This window comes from Bombina bombina, chromosome 2 (assembly GCF_027579735.1).
Source record: "Bombina bombina isolate aBomBom1 chromosome 2, aBomBom1.pri, whole genome shotgun sequence".
Classification (NCBI taxonomy): domain Eukaryota; kingdom Metazoa; phylum Chordata; class Amphibia; order Anura; family Bombinatoridae; genus Bombina; species Bombina bombina.
This window is the reverse complement of record NC_069500.1, coordinates 238,399,667-238,422,881: the sequence shown is the minus strand read 5'-3', so window position 1 is coordinate 238,422,881 and position 23,215 is coordinate 238,399,667. Positions and strand designations below refer to the sequence as shown.

General features: G+C 42.2%; 1 protein-coding gene across 1 annotated transcript in view; it reads left to right on the top strand.

Moving 5' to 3' along the window:
* The window catches only part of MCTP1 (multiple C2 and transmembrane domain containing 1), a 1,142,062-nt gene that overhangs the window by 1,004,133 nt on the left and 114,714 nt on the right, over nucleotides 1–23,215 (top strand). The window contains exon 17 of the mRNA XM_053701494.1: nucleotides 13,075–13,128. Within this exon, the coding sequence (XP_053557469.1) occupies nucleotides 13,075–13,128 (54 nt within the window). The remainder of the gene's footprint in view (nucleotides 1–13,074; nucleotides 13,129–23,215) is intronic.

Genomic DNA, 23,215 nt, shown 5'->3' with positions numbered 1-23,215 from the left:
TTTCATGATAGATGAAAACATTTACGAAAAGCACCATGTTCTATGACAAAAATAACTTAATCTAGTCTCTTTTTATATTTCCAAGCTACAAGATCATCTCTGGCCTGCCATATCATTTACTACCTTCACCGAAATCACCACATTTTTTATCCCTAAAGGTCCTAAGAGGTGATTTAAATGGCCTTTTCACCTCTGTTAAGATGGACAAGAGACAGACTGCATTATAATGTGAAGCATGTATCCTTGATAAACACTTCTATCATACAGAGGTGAACCAGCGCATTTATCCGGCAGGTCAGGGGCTGCAAAGCTCTCTGGATGAGGATTTGAAAGACTAAAGACTATGCCCTGCTTCGCAGCTTGCGTTGAAAGCCAGTGTCAAGAATAGGAGCCTATTAAAGGCATCTAGATGGAACAAATCAAAACAGACAAAATAAATGGAAACACATTTATCAAACTTTTGTCAGCATAGTAGTTATAGCACTTTTGAGACTGAAAGTAGTTGTACAGTATTTATATGTTGTTTTTTTGTGTATGTCTTTCATTTTTATTTTTTTTTAAAGCTTTTACTTTTTGTATATGTTTTTTCTTTTTGTATTAAAAAGGCAGTTTTCAGACACACACACAGAATATCAGTACAGGTAGCCCTCAGTTCATGCCGGGGTTAGGTTCCAGAAGGAATGGTTGTAAATCGAAATTGTTGTAAATTGAAACCCAGTTTATAATGTAAGTCAATGGGAAGTGAGGGAGATAGGTTCCAGGCCCCTCTCAAAATTGTCATAAGTAACACCTAATACATTATTTTTAAAGCTTTAAAATGAAGACTTTAAATGCTAAACAGCAGTATAAACCTAATAAAATAATCACACAACACAGAATATATAATTAAACTAAGTTAAAAGAACAAAAACATTTGCTAAACATCATTATAAACCTAATAAAATAATCACACAACACAGACTTCACTTGCATTTTTCTGCAAACAGTTCTTTCTATGCATTCCAATCTGCTCGATAGCTCAGGTCTGGTTAAACTGATTAATTTCAGCTTGCTTGGCTTTGCTGCAACACAAGCGGACAGCTCCACCTACTGGCTATTTTAATAAATGCACTGCTTCTCAATGCTTTTCAATAGCAGTCACATGACTGGAAAAAAAGGTTGTTATTCTGAAACGGATTTTATCCCTGGCTGTCACTCACACACAAATCAGTGATTTTACCCTTGGCTTTCAGTTGCACACAGCATTGTTTATCTCCCCTAAGACTCCTAGAAACACATAAGACAGTGAATGTATTTTAACCCTCCTTGTTGCCAGTAGTAGTCAGATTTGCGCATGTATAGGTTCACTTCTTTTTGGGCCAAATTTCTAATGTATAGAAGCATGAGGCCTTCACAATTAGTCGATCACTCAGGGGACTTTAAAAAATGGACTTAAAGGGACACTAAACCCAAAAAATGTCTTCAATGATTCAGGTAGAGAATACAATTTTAAAGAACATTCCAATTTACTTCTATTAGCTAATTTGCTCATTCTTTAGATATCCTTTGTAGAAGAAATAGTGATGCACATGAGTGAGACAATCATATGATGCATCTATGTGCAGTAACCAATCAGTAGCTACTAAGCCTATCTAGATATGCTTTTCTGCAAAGGATATCAAGAGAATGATGCAAAATAGATAAAATAAATAAATTAGAAAGTTGTTTAAAATTGCATGTTCTGTACTGACACACATTCTCCTGTTTCCGAGTGTTTCCTCTAACCTCGAACAATATTCTTATCCAATAACCACTTCAGCTAGCAAAGAGTGGACTATTTAGTCCAATTCCTCACAAATCATGGATATAACTAAGTAAAATAATATTTGCAATAATCCTTATACCATAAAACAGAGACCCTTCATTAACCTACGAGAATTCCCACTTCTACACTCACCTGTAAATATAAAATCATGTGTGCGTTAACCAAAAGATAATGATTCTTACGTCATTGTATAAGATTATTGTTCATTGTTTTTCTTTTACATATGTAAATCATATGCACATACCCATGTGGGTTCGTATTATTGTACCTATTTTATGTTTGTCTCAATAAAAAAAATATACTTAAAATTTTTTGCATGTTCTTTCTAAATCATGAAAGAAAAAAAATTGGGTTTAATGTTCCTTTAAAGTGTCCAGTATTTTTGTATAGATTTTACTGGACAGCCTTCTAAAACCTGGGACTGTCCAGTTCAATACTGGACAGACACTTGGCAACCCTAGTGGTTAGTAAAAGTAACTACTATTTTGAGGCCATCATTAAAATGATGCATCATCAATGGGTTTTTTCAGGAGAGGTACATCAAAATGTATATAATAGATGCAGTAATAATTAGGCTTGTAAGACTGTTAAATGTTTAGTTTAAAAGCATACAATTGCAGACAACTTTCCAATTTACTCCTATTATCAATCATCATTGGCTCTCCAGGGGGTCGATCCGATAAAAATCGTCGCCCACAAAAGCCGGCGACGCCAATATTTGCGCTGGTTTGGTATCCTATATACGGCGTAACCTAGAAGTTACGCCCGTATATTTTTGCCGTCGCCCGTAGTTTTTTGGGCCATAGGCAGGTATACCAAACCAGCGCAGTTTGGTATCCAATATGCAGCGTAAGGACTTACGTGGCGAAAATGGAGAAAACTTACTCCATTTTCACCTCGCCGCAAAAAGCAGCCGTAAGAAGCCTTACGCTGACTTTTGGAGCCCCGTAACTCCCTAAACTAGCTAGAAAATAAACCTAACACCTAACGCATGCGCAATGTCTATCTCCCTGTCACCCGCGATCTGCTAAATAAAACCTAACACCTAACGCATGCGCAATGTCTATCTACCTGTCAACCACGATCCCCCCCCCCCCGAAATCCCTATTAAAGTTATTAACCCCTAAACCGCCGCACCCGGACCCCGCCGCCATCTACATAAACTAACCCCCTACTGTGAGCCCCTAAAACCGCCGCCATCTACCTTATCTATCCCCTAATGTGAACCCCTTACACCGCTGTCATCTACCTTATCTATCCCCTAATCTGACCCCTTACACCGCCGCCACCTATATAAAAATTATTAACCCCTAATCTAATCCCCCTATACCGCCGCCAGCTATATTAATATTATTAACCCCTAATGTAAGCCCCTTACACCGCCGCCATCTCTATTAAAATGATTAACCCCTAATTTAATCTACCTACCCCGCCGCCAGCTATGTTATCTATATTAACCCTAAGTATATTATAGTTAATATAGGTATTACATTATATATATTAACTATATTAACCCTAATTATATTAGGGTTAATATAGTTAATATAGTTACTATAGTATTTATATTAACTATATTAACTCTATCTAACTCTAACACCCCTAACTAAATTTATATTAAATTAATCTAATTCATTTATAAACTAAAATATTCCTATTTAAATCTAAATACTTACCTATAAAATAAACCCTAAGATAGCTACAATATCATTAATAATTACATTGTAGCTATGTTAGGGTTAATATTTATTTTACAGGTAAATTGTTAATTATTTTAACTAGGTATAATAGCTATTAAATAGTTATTAACTATTTAATATCTACCTAGTTAAAATAATTACCCAATTACCTGTAAAATAAATCCTAACCTAAGTTACAAATACACCTACACTATCAATAAATTAAATAAACTACAAACATCTATCTAAAAATACAATTAAATTAACTAAACTAAATTACAAAAAAAAACAAACACTAAATTACAACAAATAAAAAAAAGATTACAAGATTTTTAAGCTAATTACACCTATTCTAAGCCCCCTAATAAAATAATAAAGCCCCCCAAAATAAAAAAAATTCCCTGCCGTATTCTAAATTAAAAAAATTTCAAAGCTCTTTACCTTACCAGCCCTTAAAAGGGCCTTTTGTGGGGCATGCCCCAAAGAATTCAGCTCTTTTGCATTTAAAAACATATACAATACCCCCCCCATTACAACCCACCACCCACATACCCCTATTCTAAACCCACCCAAACCCCCCTTAAAAAAGCCTAACACTACCCCCCTGAAGATCTCCCTACCTTGTCTTCACCACACCGGGCCGAACTACTCATCCGATCCGGGCGATGTCTTGCTCCAAGCGGCAAAGAAGAATTCTTCCTCCAGCAATGTCTTCCTCCAAGCGGCAAAGAAGAATTCTTCCTCCGGCGACGTCTTCCTCCAAGCAGCAGCAAAGTCTTCATCCTTCCGGCGGCATCTTCAATCTTCTTTCTTCACTCCGCCGCCGCGGAGCATCCATCCCGGCCGACGACTGAACGACGAATGAGGTACCTTTAAATGACGTCATCCAAGATGGCGTCCGCCGAATTCCGATTGGCTGATAGGATTCTATCAGCCAATCGGAATTAAGTTAGAAAAATCTGATTGGCTGATTGAATCAGCCAATCAGATTCAAGTTCAATCCGATTGGCTGATCCAATCAGCCAATCAGATCGAGCTCGCATTCTATTGGCTGATCGGAACAACCAATAGAATGCGAGCTCAATCTGATTGGCTGATTGGATCAGCCAATCGGATTGAACTTGAATCTGATTGGCTGATTCAATCAGCCAATCAGATTTTTCAAACTTAATTCCGATTGGCTGATAGAATCCTATCAGCCAATCGGAATTCGGCGGACGCCATCTTGGATGACGTCATTTAAAGGTACCTCATTCGTCGTTCAGTCGTCGGCCGGGATGGATGCTCCGCGGTGGCGGAGCGAAGAAAGAAGATTGAAGATGCCGCCGGAAGGATGAAGACTTTGCTGCCGCTTGGAGGAAGACGTCGCCGGAGGAAGAATTCTTCTTTGCCGCTTGGAAGAAGACATCGCCGGAGGAAGAATTCTTCTTTGCCGCTTGGAGCAAGACATCGCCCGGATCGGATGAGGAGTTCGGCCCGGTGTGGTGAAGACAAGGTAGGGAGATCTTCAGGGGGGTAGTGTTAGGCTTTTTTAAGGGGGGTTTGGGTGGGTTTAGAATAGGGGTATGTGGGTGGTGGGTTGTAATGGGGGGGGGGGTTATTGTATATGTTTTTAAATGCAAAAGAGCTGAATTATTTGGGGCATGCCCCACAAAAGGCCCTTTTAAGGGCTGGTAAGGTAAAGAGCTTTGAAATTTTTTTAATTTAGAATAGGGCAGGGAATTTTTTTTATTTTGGGGGGCTTTATTATTTTATTAGGGGGCTTAGAATAGGTGTAATTAGCTTAAAAATCTTGTAATCTTTTTTTTATTTTTTGTAATTTAGTGTTTGTTTTTTTTTGTAATTTAGTTTAGTTAATTTAATTGTATTTTTAGATAGATGTTTGTAGTTTATTTAATTTATTGATAGTGTAGGTGTATTTGTAACTTAGGTTAGGATTTATTTTACAGGTAATTGGGTAATTATTTTAACTAGGTAGATATTAAATAGTTAATAACTATTTAATAGCTATTATACCTAGTTAAAGGGACACTCAATCAAAATTAAACTTTAATGATTCAGATAGAGCATGCCATTTTAAAAAACTTTCCAATTTACTTACATTATCTAAATGTGCACAGTCTTTTTATATTTAAACTTTTTGAGTCACCAGCTCCTACTGAGCATGTGCAAGAATAAGTGTGTATGCATTTGTGAATGGCTGATGGCTGTCACATGGTATGTGTATGCATTTATGAATGGCTGATGGCTGTCACATGGTACAGGGGGAATGAAAAAAGACATAACTTTTAAAATTGTCAGAAAAAAAATCTACTACTCATTTGAAGTTCAAACTAAGTGCTATTGCATTGTCTTGTTATCTTGCATTTGTTGATTATGCAAATCTACTGTGTTGACTGGTCCTTTAAAATAATTAACAATTTACCTGTAAAATAAATATTAACCCTAACATAGCTACAATGTAATTATTAATTATATTGTAGCTATCTTAGGGTTTATTTTATAGGTAAGTATTTAGATTTAAATAGGAATATTTTAGTTTATAATATGAATTAGATTAATTTAATATAAATTTAGTTAGGGGTGTTAGGGTTAGATAGAGTTAATATAGTTAATATAAATACTATAGTAACTATATTAACTATATTAACCCTAATATAATTAGGGTTAATATAGTTAATATATATAATGTAATAATACCTATATTAACTATAATATACTTAGGGTTAATATAGATAACATAGCTGGCGGCGGGGTAGGTAGATTAAATTAGGGGTTAATCATTTTAATAGAGATGGCGGCGGTGTAAGGGGCTTACATTAGGGGTTAATAATATTAATATAGATGGCGGCGGTATAGGGGGATTAGATTAGGGGTTAATAATTTTAATATAGGTGGCGGCGGTGTAAGGGGCTTACATTAGGGGTTAATAATTTTAATATAGATGGCGGCGGTGTAAGGGGCTTACATTAGGGGTTAATAATTTTAATATAGATGGCGGCGGTGTAAGGGGCTCACTTTAGGGGGTTATAGATTTAATATAGCTGGCGGTGGGGTACGGGAGCGGCGGTTTAGGGGTTAATAACTTTTTTTATTGTTAGGCTAGTGAGGGGGGATAGCGGATAGAGGGTTAGACGTGTCGGGCTATGTTTAGGAGGCGTGTTAGACAGTGCGGGTGATTTAGACTTTAGTCAGGTTTTATAGGCGCCGGCAGTTTCTAACGTGGCGCAAGTCACTGGCGACTCCAAAAATCTGTACTTACGCAGATTTCTGGACATCGCTGGTTTGTGAGACTTGCGCCACTTTAGCAAGTGACGGCGCCGCATATTGGATGGCTCGAGTTGCGAGCTGAAACTGCGGGCGACGCGGGTTCCCTCGCTTGCGCCGCAAACTGCGATCTATATCGGATCGCGCCCCAGATGTGTTAAGCTAGCCTTACAGAAGTTTGGTAGTTACATTTATATTGTTTTGCAATCCACAGACATATTATCTAAAGGAATTGCCTGGTATTTTGGTATTGGACTGTACTGTGAAGTCAGGATCAGACTGATATGCTACAGGAAAGTTCTTCTCTGTGAAAGGCACATATTGAGCAAAAAGAGGCTGCTTCTAGGGTGGTAACTAGCCATAGAACACACTATTATGCTATTGTTCGTTCCCAGGTTGAGCGCTTCTCTCTTTTTATTTATGCAAATTATGACTCTTAGGGAAGTCTCCCTAAGTGTGATGCAGGAATCCAGACGTGGACCTGTTGCTCATTGTGCCTAGAGGTATATGGCTGCACCTCACTGATGAGGCCCACACTAGGCCGAAACGTATGTCTGGGGTTTTGCCGTTTCTCTTGTTCAGAGAGGGATTGCCTGGTATTTCGGTGCTGGACTGTACTGTGAAGTCAGGATCAGACGGATATGCTACAGGAAAGTTCTTCTCTGTGAAAGGCACATATTGAGCAAAAAGAGGCTGCTTCTAGGGTGGTAACTAGCCATAGAACATGCTATTATGCTATTGTTCGTTCCCAGGTTGAGCGCTTCTCTCTTTTTATTTATGCACATTATCTGAAAACCCTGAATATTGTTTATAATTTCTGAAAACTACAGATTGCTTCTTGCTGCTATCCAGAGTGCCGGCAGTCATTCTAGAGCCAATAAAAAAGAAATAATATGAAATATAGTGGGCACAACAAATACTATACTGCCTCATCTCTCTCCACCTGTTCCACTCCTCATCTCTCTCTCCGCCTGTCCCACTCCTCATCTCTTTCCACCTCTCCCACTCCTCATCTCTCTCCGCCTCTCCCACTCCTCATCTCTTTCCGCCTCTCCCACTCCTCATCTCTCTCTGCCTCTCCCACTCCTCATCTCTCCGCCTCTCCCGCTTCTCATCTCTCTCCGCCTCTCTTGCTTCTTGCTGCTATCCAGAGTGCCGGTAGTCATTCTAGAGTAAATAAAAAAGAAATAATATGAAATATAGTGGGCACAACAAATACTATACTGCCTCATCTCTCTCCACCTGTTCCACTCCTCATCTCTCTCTCTGCCTCTCCCACTCCTCATCTCTCTCTCTGCCTCTCCCACTCCTCATCTCTCTCCACCTCTCCCACTTCTCATCTCTCTCCGCCTGTACAACTCCTTATCGCTCTCCATCTGTACCACTCCTCATCTCTCTCTGCCTGTTCCACTCCTCGTCTCTTTCCACCTGTAACACTCATAATCTCTCTCCGCCTGTTCCACTCCCCATCTCTTTCTGCCTGTCCCACTCCTCATCTCTCTCCAGCTGTTCCACGCCTTATCTCACTCCACCTGCTCCACTCCTCATCTCTCTCTGCCTCTCCCACTCTTCATCTCTCTCTCTCTGCCTGTCCCACTCCTCATCTCTCTCTGCCTGTCCACTGCTCATCTCTGTCTGCCTCTCCCACTCTTCATCTCTCTCTCTTTGCCTGTCCCACTCCTCATCTCTCTCTGCCTGTCCCACTGCTCATCTCTCTCTGCCTGTCCCACTCCCCATCTCTCTCTGCCTGTCCCACTCCCCATCTCTCTCTACCTGTCCCACTCCCCATCTCTCTCTGCCTGTCTCACTCCCCATCTCTCTCTCTGCCTCTCCCACTCCTCATCTCTCTCTGCCTGTCCCACTAATCATCTCTCTTTGCCTCTCCCACTCTTCATCTCTCTCTCTCTCTGCCTGTCCCACTCCCCATCTCTCTCTGCCTTTCCCACTCCCCATCTCTCTCTGCCTGTCCCACTAATCATCTCTCTCTGCCTGTCCCACTCCCCATCTCTCTCTGCCTGTCCCACTCCCCATCTCTCTCTGCCTGTCCCACTCCCCATCTCTCTCTGCCTGTCCCACTCCCCATCTCTCTCTACCTGTCCCACTCCCCATCTCTCTCTGCCTGTCTCACTCCCCATCTCTCTCTGCCTCTCCCACTCCTCATCTCTCTCTGCCTGTCCCACTCCCCATCTCTCTCTGCCTGTCCCACTCCCCATCTCTCTCTGCCTGTCCCACTTCCCATCTCTCTCTGCCTGTCCCACTCCTAATCTCTCTCTCTGCCTCTCCCACTCCTCATCTCTCTCTTCCTGTCGCACTCCTCATCTCTCTCTTCCTGTCCCACTCCCCATCTCTCTCTGCCTGTCCGACTAATCATCTCTCTCTGCCTGTCCCACTCCCCATCTCTCTCTGCCTGTCCCACTCCCCATCTCTCTCTGCCAGACCCAATCCCCATCTCGCTCTGCCTGTCCCACTCCTCATCTCTCTCTGCCTCTCCCACTCCTCCTCTCTCTCTGCCTGTCCCACTAATCATCTCTCTCTTCCTGTCCCACTCCTAATCTCTCTCTCTTCTTGTCCCACTCCCCATCTCTCTCTGCATGTCCCACTCCCCATCTCTCTCTGCCTGCTCCACTAATCATCTCTCTCTGCCTGCCCCACTCCCTATCTCTCTCTGCCTGTCCCACTCCACATCTCTCTCTGCCAGACCTACTCCCCATCTCTCTCTGCCTGTCCCACTCCTCATCTCTCTCTGCCTGTGCCACTCCCCATCTCTCTCTGCCTGTCCCACTCCCCATCTCTCTCTGCCTGTCCCACTCCCCATCTCTCTCTGCCTGTCCCACTCCCCATCTCTCTCTGCCTGTCCCACTCCCCATCTCTCTCTGCCTGTCCCACTCCCCATCTCTATCTCCCTGTCCCACTCCCCATCTCTATCTCCCTGTCCCACTAATCATCTCTCTCTCTGCCTGTCCCACTCCCCATATCTCTCTGCCTGTCCCACTCCCCATCTCTATCTCCCTGTCCCACTAATCATCTCTCTCTGCCTGTCCCACTAATCATCTCTCTCTGCCTGTCCAACTCCCCATCACTCTCTGCGTGTCCCACTCCCCATCTCTCTCCACCTGTCCCACTCCCCATCTCTCTCCACCTGTCTCACTCCCCATCTCTCCCTGCCAGACCAACTCCCCATCTCTCTCTGCCTGTCCCACTCCTCATCTCTTTCTCTGCCTGTCCCACTCATCATCTCTCTCCACCTGTTCCATTCCTCATCTCTCTCTGCCTGTCCCACTCCCCATCTCTCTCTGCCTGCCCCACTCCCCATCTTTATCTGCCTGTCCCACTAATCATCTCTCTCTGCCTGTCCCACTCCCCATCTCTCTCTGCCTGTCCCACTCCCCATCTCTATCTCCCTGTCCCACTAATCATCTCTCTCTCTGCCTGTCCCACTCCCCATCTCTCTCTGCCTGTCCCACTACCAATCTCTCTCTCTGCCTCTCCCACTCCTCATCTCTCTCTTCCTGTCCCACTCCCCATCTCTCTCTTCCTGTCCCACTCCCCATCTCTCTCTGCCTGTCCCACTCCCCATCTCTCTCTGCCTGTCCCACTCCCCATCTCTCTCTGCCTGTCCCACTCCCCATCTCTCTCTGCCTGTCCCACTCCCAATCTCTCTCTCTGCCTCTCCCACTCCTCATCTCTCTCTTCCTGTCCCACTCCCCATCTCTCTCTTCCTGTCCCACTCCCCATCTCTCTCTGCCTTTACCACTCCCCATCTCTCCGCCTGTCCCACTCCCCATCTCTCTCTGCCTGTCCCACTCCCCATCTCTCCGCCTGTCCCACTCCCCATCTCTCTCTTCCTGTCCCACTCCCCATCTCTCTCTACCTTTTACCACTCCCCATCTCTCCGCCTGTCCCACTTCCCATCTCTCTCTGCCTGTCCCACTTCCCATCTCTCTCTGCCTGTCCCACTTCCCATCTCTCTCTGTCTGCCCCACTCCCCATCTCTCTCTGCCTGTCTGACTAATCATCTTTCTCTTCCTGTCCCACTCCCCATCTCTCTCCACATGTCCCATTCCCCATCTCTCTCTGCCTGTCTCACTAATCATCTCTCTCTGCCTGTCCCACTCCCCACCTCTCTCTGCCTGTCCCACTCCCCATCTCTCTCTGCCTGTCCCACTAATCATCTCTCTCTGCCTGTCCCACTCCCCATCTCTCTCTGCCTGTCCCACTCCTCATCTCTCTCTGCCTGTCCCTCTCCCCATCTCTCTCTGTCTGTCCCACTAATCATCTCTCTCTGCCTGTCCCACTCCCCATCTCTCTCTGCCTGTCCCACTCCTCATCTCTCTCTGCCTGTCCCTCTCCCCATCTCTCTCTGCCTGTCCCTCTCCCCATCTCTCTCTGCCTGTCTCACTCCCCATCTCTCTTTGCCTGTCCCTCTCCCCATCTCTCTCCGCCTGTCCCACTCCCCATCTCTCTCTGCCTCTCCCACTCCTCATCTCTCTCTGCTTGTCCCACTCCCCATCTCTCTCTGCCTGCCCCATTCCCCATCTATCTCAGCCAGTCCCACGCCTCATCTCTCTCTCTGCCTCTCCCACTCCCTATCTCTCTCTGCCTGTTCCACTCCCCACCTCTCTCTGCCTCTCCCACTCCTCATCTCTCTCTGCCTGTCCCACTCCTCATCTCTCTCTGCCTGTCCCACTCCCCATCTCTCTCTGCCTGTCCCACTCCCCATCTCTCTCTGCCTGTCCCACTCCCCATCTCTCTCTGCCTGTCCCACTCCTCATCTCTCTCTGCCTGTCCCACTCCTCATTTCTCTCTGCCTTTCCCACTAATCATCTCGCCTCAGTTCCTATTTCTCATACTACTTCTCCCACTCATTTTTCTTCAATGGGTTGCTTCCCCCTCTCCCTCACACTCTGCGCACGTACTTCTTATCCCACTTCAGCTGCCATTCCCCATCACTCCCACAGTCTCACACATCATCCTTTCTCAGGTATAATTCTGTATTTTCCCCCCATCACAATGTAAGGACCAACAGCAATGCGTTGAATGACTGGCACAAGCCTATGGCTGAAAGAGTCTCCGAACAACATAATGTTAAACTAAAGATATTATCATAGTATAAAAGCTCATCAGCACTACACTATATGCAATTTATAATCCTTTTTGATAAGGATTACACACATAGCTGAGCAGAAGAAAATCATTGCAGCAATTACTATGATTATTCTGTAGGGTAAAGAATTCTAAAATATAGCAGACAAAAATGAAATCTATCTTCACAGGTTCATGTTACCTCCTTATGTCTCCCACGACATAATGTGAATATAATGAAAGGCTCATTAATACCATTAGTTTGCACAATAACACTAATGTACATTACTAAATGATCCCAGAGATGTTTAAACGGTGGCTATATCAGCATCCTGGACATGCAGATGAGTACAATTAGCCTGTCTCTTTTTTTTCCCCAATTCAAACCTAGATTTTATTTTTTTTACTTCACTAAACAGTTTATGTAGCTTCTCAAAGGTTGCTTAAATTTAATGGGTATAGTTAATACATTAATTGCTGTTGATGTTGTTATAAAGAAAAATGGATTTGCTGAAATACTATATATATATATATATATATATTTATATATATATAAAAAATACTTGGAGAATTTACTTTGTATTGTGTTCACAGCCCTTATGTACCTCACCTGTATAATAATGGATATAGTTGTATTGAGCCAATAAATATTTACTTAATAAATTAATATTGGGTAATTGGCTAGTAGGAAATATGATGCTAAAAACAAACTTCTAAGCTGCCATGCCTCTTATCAGTTGCAAGTATTTTTGTTGTTGTGCTTAAACTGTCATATGGGGGTACAGCCAATCAAAATCACTTTGCACTTCTGTTCATGTTAGGTCATGAATATAAAAGGACAGAGCTTCTGAAGCAGGGTTCTGATTGGTTGTACTGTCTACCTACATAGAAGTTAAAAAAGCTCACAGTGTAGAGGCAGCATGGTGTAAGCGGTGCAAAACATTAGTTATTTTTTTTAAATACTGCAAGGGTTAATATGCTCTATACTTTGCTCAGAGTACACTGAAGTACAGTAAATAGGAACATTTACTGTTTTATTTAGCAAATTATATGTTAGACTAGCTGGAATGCGTTCATACAGCAAACATATTGTTTTCACACAACAGAATATTGTCCTTAAACCTCTTTTCGTCCTTTTACCGTGCTTCTTCATAAAGTTTTCTCCACTAAACTGTTTTTGAAAGTGACAAGAGCAAGACTTTACTTCTGTGTAAATTGGTGACGTGCTGCTGTTTGTGTCTGCAGGTAATGGAGGACATGTTAGAGGACGAGGAAGAGGAGGACGACAAAGATGACAAGGTAATTATCCTTCTCAGGTACCTGGGGATAGGAGATTTTAGGCATGACACTGGTTTTGGCTTTTTTTTGTTTTACAGACAGTTAGAGGGGAAGAAAAAGGACTTAGGTTTTAGCCTAGAAAATTGGACAGACTGTTTATCACATTAACAATGCTACTGTATTTTGCAAGAAGGGACAGAGAACTATAAATCTTTGTCTTTTTCTTTCTTTTTTTTTTTTTTGTTCAGAGCTGGGTCAAATTTTTCTTTTCAGCCATGAGCAAATATAATTCAGCTTGTCTGGAATTTGACAGAGCTTTTGAAGATAACTGCCGTGACAACTGTTTTTGAAGGACAAAAACTTGTCCTGCCTTGAGTGTTGCAAATAGCCCTCTATTTGTAATAAAGAATTGTGTAAAAATCACTGTGTCACAATCATTGGGGCTTCTATGGGGTGATATGCACAGCTGTTCATTACTGCAGTACCCTAAAACCTCAGAGTTGCTAGCTGTCCTTAAAGGGACATGAAACCCAATTTTTTTTTAATCATGATTTAGACATTTACTTCTATTAGCAAATTTTCTTTTTTTCTTGTTATCCTTTGTTGAAAAGCAGGAAGGTAAGTTGAGGAGCATGCACGTGTTTGCAGCACTATATGGCAGCAGTTTTGCAACAATGTTATACATTAGCAAGGGCGTTAGATGGCAGCACTATTTCCTCTCATGTAGTGTTTCAGACATGTGCACGTTACCTATCTAGGTATCTCTTCAACAAAGAATAACAAGACAACTAAGCAAATTTGATTATAGAAGTAAATTGCAAACTTTTTTAAAATCGTATTCTCTTTCTGAATCATTAAAGAAAAAATTTGGGTTTTACGTCCCTTTAATTTGGAAGGATATCTTTTACATGCCCAGTGCTCTGCTGATGGAGAAAATGCATTTAATAAAAAAAAAAAAAAGTAAAAACAACTTTCCAGTTTACTTCTATTATCAAATAGCTTCAGAGCTCACCTAGGATTACTCTTTAATAAAGGATACTAAGAGAACTAAGCAAGATTGATAATAGAAGTAAACTGGAATGTTGTTTAAAATATCATGCTCTGTCCAATCAATTTAATTTTGACTTTACTGTCCCTTTAATTATTCACTTTATGCCATCTATTAACACTTCAAAATATTGCAGTCTAAAACCATTCCTTGCAATTACATCATGAACAAAGTACTTTCTGCTGGTATTCTATCATTTGACCACTTCCCTCACTAACCTTCTGGAATACTGCATGCCTAAAAGACTTATGGGAGCCGATTTACTAAAGTGCGGACGGACATGATACGATGTAGCCAATTTATCATTGCACAAGCAGTTTTGGTGAACTGCTTGTGCAATGCCGCCCCCTGCAGATTTGTGGCTAATCCGCCGCTAGCAGGGGGTGTCAATCAGCCCGATCGTATAGGATCGGGCTGTTTGAAGACCGCAGCCTCAGAGGCAGCGGACAAGTTATGGAGCTGCGGTCTATAACTACTGTTTCCGGCGAGCCTGAAGGCTCGCGCAGAAACAGGGGCATCAAGCTCCATTCGGAGCTTGATATTTTGGCCCCATGGTGGGTTTTTTTGTTTGTTTTTTTCAAAATTGTTTTATTGAAAGATTTTTGCAGAAATAAACAAATAATTATTGAATATAAATGTATACACAATATTAACCAATAAAGATAGATTCATCAAACACAGCAGTATACAGAGTGTCAAGTTATTGAAAATATTTGGATGGATACATTTTGTTGTATCAAAACATTTAGCAAACACTAATGGTATGTCACATTATCAACAAGGGTTGGTAAAATATCCAATAGAAACGTGCTTATTATGTACATCAGTAGTATTGAACAGAATTACATAGTAAATTCTCAGAATGACTAGTAGCTAGACAATACGATGTCTATTCACGGAATCATGGGGAAGAGAATGTGAAAAGGAGTAGGGGAGAAAAAAAGGGAAAGAGAAGAGGAAGAGAAAAAAAAAAAACATCCCGGGCAGAATGTGGTTCCTCCCTTCTTGTTCATAGAGTTTAGCACGGCAGATAGGATTGTCCTTATTTATGGAACCAGGTATCCCATATTAGCCAGTAAGTCTCCATTTGATCAATCGAATTAAAGAAATATCTTTCCATGCTAGCCATGTAGTTTATTACAGCTTTGATTTCTAGGAGGCTTTGGAGGATCAAGGGACTTCCAGGCCCGAGAGATGCACAGCTTTGCTGCCGTAAAAATGTATATCAGCAGTCTCCTCGACATCTGAGGCGTATCATTGGCTATTATATGTAAAAAAGCGGTGGAGGGTGAAATCTCAGTAATAAGTTTCAAAGAATTGCATAGGCTTCCGATCTCCCCCCATAATGAAGTTAGTTTCGGGCACTCCCACCAGATATGTAGGTCTGTACCCGTTGCTCCACAACCTCGCCAACACAAGGGCGAGGCCTGGGGGTACATTTTGGCAAGTCGGGCTGGGGTTCTATGTCACTTCAGGAGCACTTTTATATATACTTCCAGCATAGTAACACAGTGTATGGTCTTTTTAGTGAGTGAGATAGCGCATTCCCAGTCATGATCAGAGAAATTAATACCCATCTCACTAATCCATGCTTTATATTGCCACGGTACACCTGGGGTAAGGTCCGACAGGAGTAAGTTATAATGAATTGTAAGAGGTTTGGGGAACTTAGTCCCACTTCTCCATCTGATCTCCCAGGGAGTAGGTCTCCTAACAGAGTTTGTGAGGAATCCCCAGGACTTAAAAAAGCTAAGGACTCGAAGAGATTCAAATGGTAGCCAGGGTGGAGCAGGCTCAAATCTCGCAGATATCAGGGTCAAATTAAGAGTTTGGTTTTGGTCAAAAAAATCCTCAGTAGTTGAAAATCCTTTTGTCTCCAGTCTCTCGAATGGATATTTTTGAGATCCCAAAATAAACCTGCCATGTGATGCACTGATGAAGGATGGGGAGCAATCAACAGTCGACTTTTCAGGGATTCCCATGTTAATAGGTTATGTTGTACCACAATATTAGGAAAGTGGGACATGAGTTTTCTAGCATTGGGGACCCAAATTAAATCAAAGAGTTCTAAATCGCCTGGCATTTCCGAGGCCTCCAGGGAGTACCATCCCGGTTTATCTTCTTTGATGCCCCATGCTGTAACATGGGAAAGCCTTGCTGCTTCATAGTAGGTGAAGATGTTAGGTGCCGCTATCCCCCCACGTGGGAATGATCTCTGCAGCGTATTATAGGCTATTCTATGTGCTTTATTTTGCCATATATAGCGAGAAAATAGTTTATGTATATGAAACAAAGTGGAGTGTGGAATATTGAGCGGAATGAAGCGAAGCAAATATAGCACCTTCAGGATCAAGGACATTTTAACTGAAGCGACCCTCCCTAGCCAGGACAATTCTTTGAAGTCCCATTTCTCCAACAGTAGTTTAAGATTGTGGATTAATGATCCGGGTTAACACTCAGGAATATACCCAAGTGCTTGAGGTTTTGTGTTGACCAGGAAAATGGGAAGAGAGATTGAAGTCTTAGTAAAGTGGAGTGGTCCATCTGTATGGGATATCCTTCTGTATTTTTATAATTGATTTTATAGTAGCTCATTTCACCAAAATGATGAATCACATTGAAAACTGCAGGCATGGAACATAGTGGCTCCGTTAGGAGTAGGGTCACATCATCTGCGAAAATAACTATTTTCTCTGGGGGGGAGAAGAGGGACCCCAGTAATCAGATCCGATTGTCTAATATTTTTGGCAAAAGGTTCCATCGCAAGCGCGAAGATGAGCGGTGAAAGAGGGCATCCTTGCCTAGTCCCGTTGCGGATTGGGAATTTCGAGGAACAGAATCCCATTCCCTTCACCCGGGGCATGTGGAACTGAGTATAGGGTTTTAACCGCCTTAATAAAGGGTTCGGGAAATCCAAAGGCCCGAAGAACCTCCCAAATATAATCCCATCTGACCCTGTCGAAGGCTTTTTCAGCATCCAATGACAGGGCCACCATAGGGATGTTTAGTCTTTGTGCTTCCGTGAAGACTGAAATCAGTCTTCTGGTGTTGTCTGGGCCCTGTCTAACCAACGTGAAACCAACTTGATCGTGGTGTATTATCATTGGGAGGAGATGGACAATCCTATTCGCTATAAGCTTCAAATAAAATTTAGTATCTAAATTAATGAGAGAAATGGGATGGTAATTACTACATTCAGTCTGATCTTTTCCCGGCTTTGGAATGGGAATGATAGTAGCCTCCAAAAATTCTCTTCGGATCGTCCCTGCTTCCCTGATCTCATTAAAGAGGTTTCTCAATATTGTAACTATTTGTGGTTTCAGTTTTTTATAAAACGTCCCTGTGAAGCCGTCCAGTCCAGGAGCCTTGTTATTTTGGATCTGTTTTAGGACTTCCTCAACCTCTCTTAATGAGAATGGTTGCGTTAACTTTTCATCATCCTCCTCCGCCAGCTGTGGTAAATTCAAGCCTTTCAAGAAATTCGAGATTTCCTGGGGCGACACTGAGTTAGGGCGCTCATGTTCCTCAATATTATATAACTTGGAATAAAATTCCGCGAACACTGTCCCAATATCTGCAGAAGTGTATGCGGTACGGCCCTCATGCGATATAGAGGGGATTGCCGCTGTGTCCTCTTTCTGATGAAGCTTTTTCGCTAGAAGCGAATCTGCCTTGTTACTTTTAGAATACATACGCTGTTTAAATCTTGTCGCAGCCTCTTGGACTCTTTCAGTTTCTCTGTCCCTAATAAGGGCCTTGAGTTGTAAAATTTTGTCTGAGAGAATTAGAGTAGGGTTGGTTTTGTTCAACCTATCTGCCTGCCTAAGGTCACACATCAATTTGCCTAAAGGTGCACCCTTATCTTTTTTGACCTTAGCCAGTTTACTAATACAGAAACCCCAAATATATGCCTTGAAAGCTCCCCATCTAGTTTGCTGGGAAGTTTCCTCTTCTGTGTTATTTCGAAAGAAGTCAGTGGTTGTTTCTTGCAACGACCCTAGAAATAAGGGATCTGCCCAGAGGAATTGAGGGAATTTCCACCCTGGTCTGGATGTAAGCGTTGTGTTCCCAGGCAAAGTTATGTTTACTGCATCATGGTCTGACCACGGACAAGAGGATATTTTAGCCTTTCGTATGCTATTTAGGGTCCAAGAATCAGTAAAAATAGTCTATTTGGGAGTACGATCGCTATCTGTAGGATGTAGAGAGCGCCAGATGTCGAAGAGCTGATACTGGTACACCAGGTCTCGAAACTTTGGGGCAGATAAATTAATATATGCATCACTAGAGCCCGGATTGGAGAAACTCTTATCTAGCTCCGGGTCCCATATCAAATTGAAGTCTCCTCCTATAAGGAGGGTTCCCTGTTTAATTTTATCCATAAGATAAAACGTCTTTCTGAGGAATTTCTATTGGCCTTGATTGGGAGCATATATATTAACTAGTGTAAATGTGCAGCTATTCAGTTTACATACCAACATTACATACCTCCCTTCCGAATCTTGTTCTACATGTAAGCATTGAAAAGAGAGATTTCGACTGATCAAAATAGCAACCCCTCTGCTTTTCCCTATATAGGAAGCAGAATATATATAGGGGAATAATTGAGTTCTAAGTCTCATCTCCTCTCCACCTACCCAATGGGTCTCTTGGAGGAATCCGACATCTGTTTTAAGCGATGTCAGATATTTTACTAGTAGGCTTCTCTTTGTTGGAGAATTCAGCCCTCTGGTATTCAACGTAGTGAAGGTAAGAGGAGGAGAGTATGCCATAGTTTAAAATTCCATTGCCGAGAAAGAAAGAAAAAAGAAAAAAAGAAATAAATAAATTTGTAAGCTAGAGGGGAGGGGAAGGGAAAAGGGAGAAGAATTAGTATGGAAGAAATTGATATTGGTGAATGAGAGGGATAGGACTAGGGGTAAAGGGAAGAAAGATCTATGAGGTCTGGGTTAGGGCCAATAGAGTGAAAAGAAGAGTGGTGGAAGGATGGTGGGGGGGGGGCTGGGGAATTGTAGCTGGTTTAAGGTGTTTGCAGTATCCCAGAATGAAGTCCCCAAGTTCACTGGGAGAGACGTCTTCCGATATGCCACGGAATCTGAGATTGTTTTCCGTCTAGAACGATCTTCAAGATCTGCTACTTTTGCCTCAATAATATCAACGTGGTCCACTATATGTTGCGAGTGGGTAATCAAGTTAGCTTGTTCTATGACTAAGTCTTCTTGCTTACGTTCTAAAGCTTCGGTGCATTCGCTGATAGCACCAATGTCTCTCCACAACTCGGCAACTGAGCCCCGAATGGTTCTGGTGAGAGTCTCCTCCAAGTTCTTCATTCGGTCTGTTAAGGTATCGACTATTGCTGAGGCTGTGGTGCCATCCATGGTACCCGTGGAGGTTAGGGGTGTAGGTGTGTTTCGTATCAAGACCTCGGATTGAGGAATTATCCCCAGGTTATGGGAGGCATTCTCAATGTGAGTAGCGGCATTAATGTGATCGGCCAAGGATTTCTTTGGGAGTGTAGCCGATTGTTTCTTCCTGTTACCTTGTGGCATGGTAGTGCCCTGTGGTCTAATTCTTAGCTATATGAGACTCCAAGACTCTGTATCGGCCCCCTGGGTAGAGATGGCCTTAGGATATTAAGCCATGTTTGCACTCATTGAGAGGCCGTGAAAGAAAAAGTGCAGTGGCTTGGTAGTAGGTGTACTAATAGTGTCTCTGGATCTATATGTGACCCTCCTCAGGGGCTATGTCATTACTGGACACTGAGGGGAAAAGGACAGAGGATATGACCCGCTCTAACGTTGGGAGTGGGGAAGGGTGAGGAGGGACATATTTTTTGGAGTTAGCCTTTCAGTAAAATTAGGAGCTTGTTGTTTCAGGGAGGCGCAACTGTGGTTCCCTCAGCCCATTCACTGAGCAAGCGGTGTAGTGCACCTTTAAACCTTTTGTTGGATGAAGGCTTGAAAAAAGTCTCTTAAAAAACTCTCCTCAGATCTCAGAGGGGAAATAACCAGCAAGGAAATCCCCACTAGTAACTAATTACAATGCTCCAATAGTGTGATGTTTGATAGCTTAATAAGATCTGTATAGGTGTTAAACTGGGCGATATATGGGTATCCTGCCCCCGTTAATCGTGAGCGTAAGGCTGAATTTCAATGTGAAGAGAGCCCAGGAACTGAAGATGTGTCACTACTGATTACAGGGGCTAAGCATAGTTTAAGATCCCTTGCTGTAGATCACTATAACAACTGGGGGTTCCTGTGCTTGACTATTTCTAACCTTTAGCAGGCCCTCTCTTAATAAAAATAAGGCAGTTCTTGAAATGACACACTGGTGTATAATATAAGGGCTGAAATGAAGAAATAGCCTCCTAGTTGCACCTTGAAACTGTATTATCTTCCATATTTATAAAACGTTTTGTGCCCAATTGTTACATGTTACCCTCTTTGTGATAAGAAGTGGAGTGGTAGTGCTGCACACTTAACAGGTAATATGGCGGTAAAATGGCGGACCCCCTTCACTATCTTCAATTTACTGGGTGTATAAGCCTCACCTTGTCCACACTGTGATTGCAGGACTGGTGGTCTGGATGACACCGGGATGTATCCGCAAGCTGTGTGTCCTTTAAGATCACGGGTCACTGTACACCCGGTGCGGTCGTGTAGGCCTGGGTGATCTGTTAATGTTGGTGTCTTTTTGCTTGTTCTGGCAATGAAGCTGCTAGGGTCTCACCTCTCGTCTATGGTGCTAGCAAGAGACTTTGTATCTACTCCGGAGTGGAGCCCCGACCCTTTCGGAGTTCTAGGTGTGAGATAAAGTCAGGTGTAGAGCCTGTATGCCTGTCGTGGGTCTGCGACCTGGTTGGTATGAAGAGACCTCACTGGTAGCCTATCCGCTACACGGCAGCACCAAAATTCCCACGACACAGTCCTGAACAATAAGTAGAGCCTTCTGAAAGTATGTCTGCTACACTTGAATGATGGCTCTGCCCCAGTACCCCCACCCCCGTGGCCCCATGGTGTTTTGTTGTTGTTTTTTAATCCCTTAATGACCACAATATACCCTGTATGTCACTGGTCGTTAAGGGTTTTTTCCGGACATAATAGCACAAGTCTAGCAAGAACACGCTATTAATGCTCTCCCTCCAGAAGGCTTTGTGGAATAGAGCAGTCTCAACACTGGTGGCAAGACCACGGTATAAAACAATCAAGTCCCAAAAAAAGGCCAGCGACATACAGGGTACGTCGCTGGTCCTTAAGGGGTTAATCTTGGTGACCTGAAGGTGTGAATGCTATGTTATAGTGGTAGTGACAAATAAAATTAAGAATTTTAGAAAGTTAGTCATAGGCATAAGGCTATCTATTCAGTGTATTAATGAAACAGGTTAAGAGTATTCAATTGTTTGTGTGCAGCGCCATAAATGTATATAAGATGATGGATTTGGGAAGAGTTGAGAAATATGGCTTAGAAAGAGTTAAGGAAACAATAAAGGAAATTCCTGCAGAAAATGGGTCTAAAGATTGTGGGTGTCAAGATTACCTTTTATAAATGTTTTAAAAGATATTTCATAGAGGATTCATACAGAATAACTGAAGGTAGCACAAGAGATCATTGACTTGAGTAACCCGAGTCCAGCAGAGATGTTGGTAATTGACTGGAATAGGAACATATTGGTGGAAAATAAACAGGACAGCACATCTTTGTAGGACATAATAAGTAGTGAATTGGAATATTGTTCTTTGAAAATGGTTAATTTTGCCATATTTTGCTATATATATTATATACATAATTAGTTTTAACGATATGACCTACATTGTTAACTGTCTAACTCATGGGGGCAGACATCGCTGAATGCCGACAGCAGGGGTTGTCAATCAACCCGATTGTATACGATCAGGCGGATGGATGTCCTCAGCCTCAAAGGCGGCAGACAAGTTAAGGAGCAGCAGTCTTAAGAAGGCTTGTGCGGAAACAGGGGCATCAGGGGCCATTTGGCCCTTGATAAATCGGCCCCCATGTATCAAGCTCATTAATATAAATAAATAAAATATTTATAATAAAACTAAGGCAGCTTCAAAACTGAAATGCATCTGCATTTTCATATTTAAATGTGCCTTTTAAATATCTGGAGTCCCATTAACCCTATGTCAGACTTGTAGCTTGCTTTAACCTGACATTATATCTATCTATTTATCTATCTATCTATCTTTCTATCTATCCGTCTGTCTGTCTATCCAACCACTCATCATCAGGACAAATGCAATCTGTCACACTTGGTTGGATAAGATCTTTTTAGTTTGCTTGCAGCATCCACCTTTTCTTCTAGTGACCTTTATCCGAAAGTGAATGGTGTCCTGAGCAGACAAGTAAGTCATATGCACTCTTTTAGAATTCAAAGCAACAGAGGTCAACTGCAGACAAGCATGCATATATTACTGGGTATTGTCTGTTTGCACACATACTACAAATACTTATTCAAAGGGGCATGAAACCTACGATTTTTCTTTCAGGATTCAGATAGAGCATGCAATTTTAAACAACTTTTTCATTTACTTATAATATCACATTTTCTTCATTCTCTTGGTATCTTTTGTTAAAAAGCAGGGACATAATCTCAGGAGCGTGCATGTGTCTGGAGCACTACATGGCAGACGTTTTGCAAGATTGTTATCCATTTGCAAGAGCACTAGCTGGCAGCCCTATTTCCTGCCATATATGCTCCACAAACCTACCTAGGTATCTCTTCAACAAAGAATGCCATGGGAAGCAAACAAATATGATAGTTAAAGTGCATTGGAAAATATGTTAAAACTGTATATAATTTGGGGGTTTCATATGTCTTAAAGTGCACAAGAAAGCACAGGTATACGAACTAAAACTTTTGTTAACAGGAAACAATGCAGAGATTACTGTACACCACCAAGCAAACAATTGTTACAGAAGAGTACAATTAAAAGTAAAATCCCTTGATGTTTTGGGATATTCTCTATCTATCACATATCTATATATTAGGTATGTGCATTCTATACTTTGTTAGATATCCAAGTTCAGAAGAAGGCAGTC